The 8,913-nt window shown below is 39.6% G+C and overlaps 1 protein-coding gene across 6 annotated transcripts in view; it reads left to right on the top strand.

Moving 5' to 3' along the window:
• LOC116845570 (cysteine-rich secretory protein 2-like) overlaps positions 1-8,595 on the top strand; it is a 131,480-nt gene extending 122,885 nt beyond the window's left edge. For all 6 annotated transcript variants that reach the window (XM_032818367.1, XM_032818369.1, XM_032818372.1 and 3 more), the window contains exon 6: positions 2,080-8,595. In XM_032818367.1, coding sequence (XP_032674258.1) covers positions 2,080-2,335 — 256 coding nt within the window. In that variant the 3' untranslated portion in view covers positions 2,336-8,595. The remainder of the gene's footprint in view (positions 1-2,079) is intronic.
• Positions 8,596-8,913: the final 318 nt, after the last annotated feature.

An 8,913-nucleotide genomic window follows, 5' to 3' on the forward strand; every position in this document is an offset into this window, starting at 1 on the left:
GGGGGGGGGGGGGGGGGGGGGGGGGGGGGGGGGGGGGGGGGGGGGGGGGGGGGGGGGGGGGGGGGGGGGGGGGGGGGGGGGGGGGGGGGGGGGGGGGAGGACTTTCGGGATCATTTCATATGCTATTTTGCACATCGATCTGTACTTCTTGTTAAGCGGCGCACATTCTCCCGCAGTGTATTTGACGCCTGACCTATTTCACGCGAAAAGCAAAGCCGGCGCGCGGTCGCACGGCCGCCATCAGTAGTAGCCTGGGTCCTGAATAAATAAACCGTGTCACGTGGCGGCGGGCCATCCTATCCTTCCTTTTATCTTCGCCGCTCTTCCGCACCGGCTCTATCTCGTAATTAATTTCGTGGATATACAGCGCCCGCGAGCGCCAGCCCGGGCCTTTGCACAGCACGAGAAACCCCCTTCTTGCCGGCGATCGCGTTTAAAGACGCGCGACTCGTCCCGAAAAATACTTTGGATGTAAATTCGTTGGCCCATTTGCAAATTGCCCGATGGGGCCCTCTACGCGGGATTCCACGCTAATGCGCCGTGGTTAATGGATATACAGCCGAGGCTATTTACACCGTTACGCGCGCGAGCGTATCTCAGAAGTCTCCCCGGCGCAATTATTTCGCGAAAACCGCTCGAAAGTAGCATCGCGCGGTCGAGCGAAAATCGTATAAGTTAGTCCTTGGCTGCCGCCAAGAAGAGAAACGATTTCGCACGCGAAAGCGCAACGCGCCACGGATGTAACTTTGATTCCCTGCACACGCAGAAAAATGCATACTGCTTTCGAGTAAATATTATTTGCTTCGAGTACTTTATAAGTTCACATGTCTGTGAATCTATCACAAGCATCAAATTTATGCTAAATATATTCTGAATTTTAGTAAGCTTAGCAGTCGAGAATATTAAATTAAAACAAAAATTTGACTTGCTTATTATTGAGTTGATCCACAAGCTCGTGAATTTAAAATTGAAATATTTTATTCTTGTTAAGAATAATTTTAATTATCAGTAATGCGTCACTCTGGAGGGGGAGAAGGAGGGGAATACAACAATCTTTTGTCATTTTTCATGTAATTTCATAATTCCCTTCTCGTAAAGTTCTTGTGATTTTCCAGCAAAAAAAACGATTAAATAATTACATGATTTTTCACATTTTCTAAAGAAACGAAATTTATACCATTAAGAGAGTTTTGTAATGAGCGAAAAAGATAACAATCGGAGGGGGCAATGTCAGGTGAATATGGTGGGTGAGACTAAACATTCCAGCCAAAGTCTAATAATTTTTACAAAAATAAAAAGGCATAACGCACCGAAAAAAATTACTACCGCCTTCCACTTTCAAGTTGCAACAAAAACAACTGTATTTCTTCGACTACTATCACTTATACCATAAAATATGCTCTGAAATGTCAGCTGTCAAAGCACATACACAAATGACCAACTATATGGCAAACTATCCGCCTAACATCAACATTAAAATACCAAGTAGACAAAAATCCGCACGAACTCATGGATCAATCCAATTTACATTACATTTTTCTTTTGAGTATAGAATCTTTAAAATGAGCTTTTCTAAAATTCATAGTGAGCAGTGAGATATTGCAAGATTCTCATCAAGAAAATATTCTTTGTTAAAAATAGCCACTATTGAAAAGGAAAGTATAACTGAGTAATCGCTTCTCTCAGATAGAATGATACTTTTCGGTGTGTATAAAAGAAAAAGAAGAAAATATGAATAAGAGAGATAAAATTCTTTCGCGTCGCAAACGACTGATCAAATGAATAGCGAATTAATTCCACTAATGTCAAATTCAAACGCTCTTCGTGCGCGACGCGTCACATCTTTTTTTTTTTCATCACGCTGGCCCGAAATAACGCGCGTCAGGCTGGATCGACGTGATCCCATCGCTATGTTCACGATATTTAAATCGCATTTAAATACTCAGGCGGGACACCTGCCACCGCGCCCTTCGCGTTTATCGATCTCTCCTCGACGGCGTTATTTCGAGTGCTGGTGATCGATCACCTCCCGACGCCGTTCACAATGCAACAGCCCGAACTCTGCTTTCTGCTCCGCAGTGGCAACTACAGGGGCCGTCTGGGCCTGCCCTACGTGGCCGGCAAGCCCTGCAGCATGTGCAAGGACCACTGCGCGCGGAACCAGCTCTGCACGAACGCCTGCTTCTACACCGACCTGTGGTCGAACTGCGCCGAGCTGGTCAGGACGTTCGGCTCCTGGGTCTGCGAGACGGATACCAAGGAGGGCCGCGAGCGCCGGAAGTTCTGCGGCGCCACGTGCAATTGCAAAGACAAGATCTACTACCATTACGGGTAGGAGGAGGGCCGCTCGGCCGCTGGTTGGGTCCACCGAGTTGCATGAATAATTTAATCGCCAAACTCTCTCTCCCTCCCTTCCACTCCCTCGCACTCTCTCTCTCTCTTTCTTTCTCTGTCCTCTCCCTCTGTGTCTTTGCCATCTCTCAATCTATCATCCTCGCACCTACACGCGGACCCGGTGGCGAGCACGTCGACGGTCGAACGACTCTGTGGATCGCACGACGGGATCGCGTTTGTTTCGCCCGATGAGAACTCGATGAGAGCTCGTTCGTTTCAACGACCGAGGGGTCCCTCGTGACGCTTCCCCAGCGTCGACTTCGACCTCGTGTTGTCGTGCAGCCGGATAGATAGGGTGAGGCGGGAATAACGCGGAACTAGCGCGGTAGATGAAGTGAGAGGAGCTCGAAATTCGCCTCCACCTGTAGGCGGAGAGCCCGGATCTCGCGGATACCAGGCGCCGTCAGTGTAATCCGTGGATTCCACGTCGCGGATCTAACGATCCCGAACGATGCATGCAATCCCGCGATCCCCCGCTTTCTGAGAGATACGATCTTCTCCTTATGCGTGATCCTCGTGTATGTCAGGACACCTCGGGTTCTCGAGCGCTTCAGGATCGTCGTGCGAGATCGGCCAAGAACGTCCGTCTATCTTTTGTGTATTCGAGCAAGTATTCGCGGTCTTTCTTCCTTTTTCTCGCGGGGTATTAATCACGTTACTGCGAGAAATTAATTTGCACAAAAAGCACTAACTTCGCGTGACATTTAAGAGTCGTATAATGTATTCTTAAATTCGTCTTATTTCGATCTTACGGTCGCCCACTCGTTGTTCCGGCAGTATTTCTCATTTATTATGAAAACGAAATTAAGCCGAGATGATTTACGTCAAAGGAGCTCGAGCGAGTCGAGAAGTGGATTAATTTTTCATTGGTGGGCTTCACAGTGGGCTTTACAGTCGTATTATCGGGATTAAAATGTGAAAATTGCACAACTCCCTTTCTTTCTCTGTGCATACTATAAAGAAGGATCGGTCGGAACAACTGAAATCGAGTTGAGCGAATTCAATTTCCGGATTCTACATATGGCGAGTTAATTGCCTGAATAATTCTTTCAGCGTAATTTTGACATTCTGATAATCTCGTGTATGTGTCAAACAAGCTAAGCATTCAACAAAATTGATTAATCACGATATTGATTTGACAACTCTGCCGAGTGGAACCAATCTCGCAATTATCGAAGTGATTAGTTCAACGTGCTTATCGTCTGATTCACTTAATTCAATGTACTTATCGTCTGATTCACTTAATTCAATGTACTTCACTTCCATCCATAAGTAGAATTACTTTGTGTAGTCAGACCTCAACTTTTTTCGTAACTGAAAGAATTTATAAGGTCCATGTGCATAAAGAAAAATATTATTGTACTGCTGAAAAAAAGGCGTTTGCTCAGTTTACTTTCCTTCTGTTCATTATTGGTTATCTCCAATGAAAAATACTTTCTCGATAATAGTCTCCAAATATACTTATCGCGAAAAACTTAGAAAAGCTCATATTATTATGTATTCGAAAGAAGAATTTATTCTTTTTACACGAATATTATAAAACTCTGTCCAAGAGAAAGTTGGTTCGACTCTATGTAGTAAGCAAATCGAATTTTTCTTTCAATTTAATATTTTTAATTAATATTATAATGCTCTTTATAATGTATTTTGAACAAATTTGATGCTTATGAGACGAGCTTATGACAGATTTGTGGGTATATAAATTCATGAAGATTACTTCATAAATTAATTGAAATAATTAACATTTCCTTTAATGCAGTATATATTTTTCTATGTGCATAACTACACGGAGAGAATATTATAGTTTATTTTTTTCATATAACTTTTTTTCGATTTTACTATGTTTTTGGTAATTCAATAGACAGTAAGGTCTACCTTGCTAGTAACATAATAACACAAAGTAACATAGTTACAAAGTAACAGTAAATTTCTCTAGAAACACATAACAAGTGTTTTCATAGCACATTTCAGTTTCTAAAATATAAAATAAAATAAAAGGATCGTGAATTGTGTTGCAGAATGTCGATCTATTCCTCAGTGTTACAAAACCCTATAGTAATTTTTATTATTAAATTCTCTCCGTGTACATTTTAGTTCTATTAACCTTTCGCTTTTGACTAAATTGGAGTGTTGAAATTCTTACATGAAATTATTGGACAGGCTTGATTTTGATTCAATTAAACTCGACTGCAGCTGATGCAACCAAATTTTCTCAATTCAGAAACTTGGTTCCTTTCAGCCGATCTTTTTTATTCGGTGTAACTGACGTAAGCGGAGATAATCGATGCACACGCACATATATATATATATACACACACACACACACACACATGCATGTATCACGTACACACGTAAGCACGCGCGTGGGAAAACGAAGTTCCAGGACCGGGTTCGCGAAGTTTTCAACGTGCTTGTCCCATCAACGACTCTCTCTTTAACGTACTTGCTCTTTCTAAGGGTACAATTCTGGTTAAGGCATATACGAGCTGATTTGGAGAGCCGCCGTGTTGAGCTCCTATAACTTTGGAATACGTACAAGTAAATGATTTTACAAGGTAGAAGGTGTCGCGCACACACACACACTCTTCGTCGCATGTGCTTCACGCATTGCGCATGTAACGCCACCGATCACAGTGGGATCAAATAGGAATTTACTGTCCAAAAATCGCTAGAGACCACAATTTTATAGCAATCAGGATGATTTTTTTTAAATAATTTTTTATAACTTTTTATAACTGCTAATCTCCTGTCAACATAAACAAAATCATTATAAACACAAAATAAAAGAGTTAGAGGTAAGAGTATTTAAGAGCCAGGCACAGGTCAAAAAGTGCAATCAATGTATTCCAATACATTTGTAATACAATTTGTAATACAATTTGTGATGCAATTGTAATACATTGATTGCATTTTTTTATCTGTGCCTGGCTCTTAAATGCTCTTATCTCTAACCCTTTTATTAGAGCCATTTTTTCTTTTATTTTATACCAAATCATTATGTTTTAACACAATATATATGTTGCAATAGGGTATACAAAGTCGTTCAACATAAATGTAAAGTCAGTACTAAGATCTAGTATTTAACAGCTAAGATCTAGTATTTAACAGCTTTCTGTCAATCCCATATGAAGCCGATATGAAAAAAATGTTTCTGTAACACGAAATATGTCACTGTAAGGTATATTAGGTTTAGGTTGCTGAATACGAACTTAATTCTTATTAATATTGCAACATTTAGAAGAATTAAAAAAAAATCGACAGTTTTTTTCTACATTGATTAACGTTTAATTTAAAAAAAAATTCATTCCGCTTGCAATAAAATTGTGGTCTCTAGCGATTTTTGAACAGTAAATTTCTATTTGTTCTCATTGTGCGACGGTGCAACGTAGTCGATCGTGCGTCTTTGAGAGAGGAGAGAAGAGCGGGCAATAATAACTCTACGTCGTCTCTCTCGTGCGTGACGTATATTCTTTCACGATCTCCACTTTGTTTTTGGATAGTGTTTCTCCGCGTTTTCTCTTTCTCTCTCTCTCTTTCTCTGAAACGTGCGCAGCGGCGCGCAGACAGCGCGCACAACAGACTCCACAGCGGCTTACATTGTCACCAGCGGGTTATATTCACGGCCTGTGCGTTAAATATTCACGGTGTTATAGGCGATGCATCGTATCGAGCGCGCCAATCGAGAAACTCACTTAATTAACGGATAAAGCGCGCGCTAAGCTAATTCGATTTTATCTCATTTCGGCAGATCTAATCGCGTAATTTCGCCGACGCTCCTCACGAAAGCCGCAAAAGCGACGACATTTCTAAATATATATATCACGCGAGACTGTAAATAAGTAATCCGATGGGTTTACATATCGAAACTGTGACAATTACTAGATGATAGACGATTGTACTTCTAATTTTAGCTAATCGCGTTAGGGGGCGACAGTGTAAAAATCCAGAAGAGAAGGAACGTAAACTCTTCTCGGAGGAGAGACGGGGCGCGTCGGTGTTTCTTGTCTCTATGTGACGATGGTAACTACTCTTCGTTAGTACACGATCGCAGTGACTCTATCGGTATTCTTTTTATCCTAGATTTAACGTTAGTGTTACTCTAAGCGCGCAGCATCGGACAGAGTCCGCGCCGTGACTGCGAGGTTAACTCTTTACCGCTTAATTTTTCTTACGAGCGAAAAAAAAATATATTTTGGACAAACAGCGTACAGAGCGTAAGTAACTAGTGATACAACCACTTGCTTTCTCGCGAATAAAATTTCCGGGGATACATATCGTGTGTGATGAGAGCGAATCGGTCGGGAACGAAGAATTGTACGGAGTGTGTCGCCTTCGACGGTATGTACGATGCACGTTCATCGCGTAAGACAGAAAGTTCTTCTTCGGCAAGATCGAATGAGGATTTACGTAGCGGCGCGAATGCAAGGGAGTCCCTTCGCTCGACCGAGCGTAGTCGAACGTCACCCTCTTAAGACTCCTGGATACTCGCCGTGGAACTCGTGTCTAAAATTCTCGCGCGTCATTCCCGAATAAAAAGATATTTATCAGAAAGAACACTTTTGATCGATCAACCCTTACAAACCAGACGGTCTCTCTCTCTTTCTCTCTCCCTTTTACAGTATTTGAGCCAGAACTTTTTTATATACGCCAAAAGATAGACTAGTAAAAAACATGACACACTTCTCGTCACTATGGTGACCTCTCGGATTATATAGTAAATATTTTGCTAAATTGATTTCTTTTTTTTATTTAATCATACATAAATCTTTTTACTAAGAATCATGAAACTTAATACTAAAAATCATGAAAGAATATAAATTTATTTATCGTTTATTTTGTAGAAAATTTTAAGAAATATGCAGTGCGTCTGACGCTAAAATGAAACACGTACATATATAAGTTGGGTCATCAGATCGTTAATACGCTATATATGATAGTAAGGAAAGTCAAAATATACAACCAAAAGTCTATTATTTGTATAAATTTTAAAGTATATTATTACTGTATAAGTATATAAGGAAATAGATATATTTGTGTATCTATTTTTATTGACTAATTGACTTTTTTTTTATTAATAGCATATAAATCTTTTTTTATCCAAAAACATGAAAAAACATGATTTCTTATTTTTGTGGTAAAATCATACAAAAATACGTAATAACTTCTTTGAAAACAGAATCACAAAATATATAAAACAAAATGCCTATATTTGTATAAATTTCAAAGTATATTATTGCTGAAATATAAAAAATTCATAAATGACACAAATATATTGATATATTTATTCTTGTTTGTAACTTTTTATTTAAAAAATGTTTCAAGCTTTCATATTTTTTAAAAGTTCTTTTTTATTAATTTGTATGGAAAATGTATGATAATGATAATAATAATAATCGTAAAAATTGCATTTGTATTTTACAAAATTGCTGCCGTGCCACTACAGCAGCTTCTCGAATTGTAAGGATTAAGCAAATTTGTAAAATGTTCTGAAAATTATTATTATTCTTTTTCTCTGACAACCAATAAATAGCCATCAAATTAACATGACATGCAATCTTTTTTTTCCCATTTTTCCTCATGATTTTGTCACGTTTATTTTATGGCTATTTATTGACTATCAAGAGGAAAGATCAGTTTTTGGAATATTTTACACGTTCAAGCAATCCGAAGTGTTCTTTCGTACAAATACCTTTTCATTTGAAAATAGTACGCAAGAATGTTCAGTGTGTTATTTCTCATTTCTGACGTCACAATCCAATATGGTTGCGGCGAGCGGCTAGGAGCCTTAAGCGCGGAAGAATCGCGGATGTCCAGATAAGAGCGGCATTCGATCGGGCACGTGTGTGTCGTGAGAGAGAAATAAGCACGTTAAATGTAATATTATACAGTTTGATGTGAAAAGTCCCTTTGTCGTTATTTTTTTATAGAAAAAAAAAGGAAAATAGCGAATTAGAATATCGCGGTAATACACGGCATATGCGGTAAAGAGTTAAAGCGAATCGTAAATCATAGGACATAATCGATAATATGATAATGGAGATATTCTCCAAGGAAACAATACGTGCGACGAGGATGGCGAGCATGGTCGATGATAATAAATGGCACTTGGTCGTCGATAATTAAGGAGTTCGTTAAAGAGATATAACAGTGAATGTGTGTGTAATACAATACTGCTCGAAATAAAGCCGTTTCAAAACTGTACTTTGTCGATTTACAAGAATAAATATCCTGTAAATATAATATTCTCGGATTTGTGTCATTTTACTCTCAACCGCATATATTCATATATTCATTTCAACGACGCTTCAGTCTCTCGGCAATCAAATTTATTAATAATAATAAGCTCTCTCTCGAATCTCTCTTTCTTTCTATACGGATTATCCGCTCGCGTCGGTCGTATGCACGCGTCATGCATGCTGTAAAGAAATCTTGAGCCCCTTAATCCCTCGATAAATCTACAAGCGTGCCGTTAAATATGATGGAGTGTAATCACAGATTCTTGACGAGGCGAACCCAGGA

This window comes from Odontomachus brunneus, unplaced genomic scaffold (assembly GCF_010583005.1).
Source record: "Odontomachus brunneus isolate Ranch 3 - 2012 unplaced genomic scaffold, Obru_v1 Obru_scaffold_053, whole genome shotgun sequence".
Lineage (NCBI taxonomy): Eukaryota > Metazoa > Arthropoda > Insecta > Hymenoptera > Formicidae > Odontomachus > Odontomachus brunneus.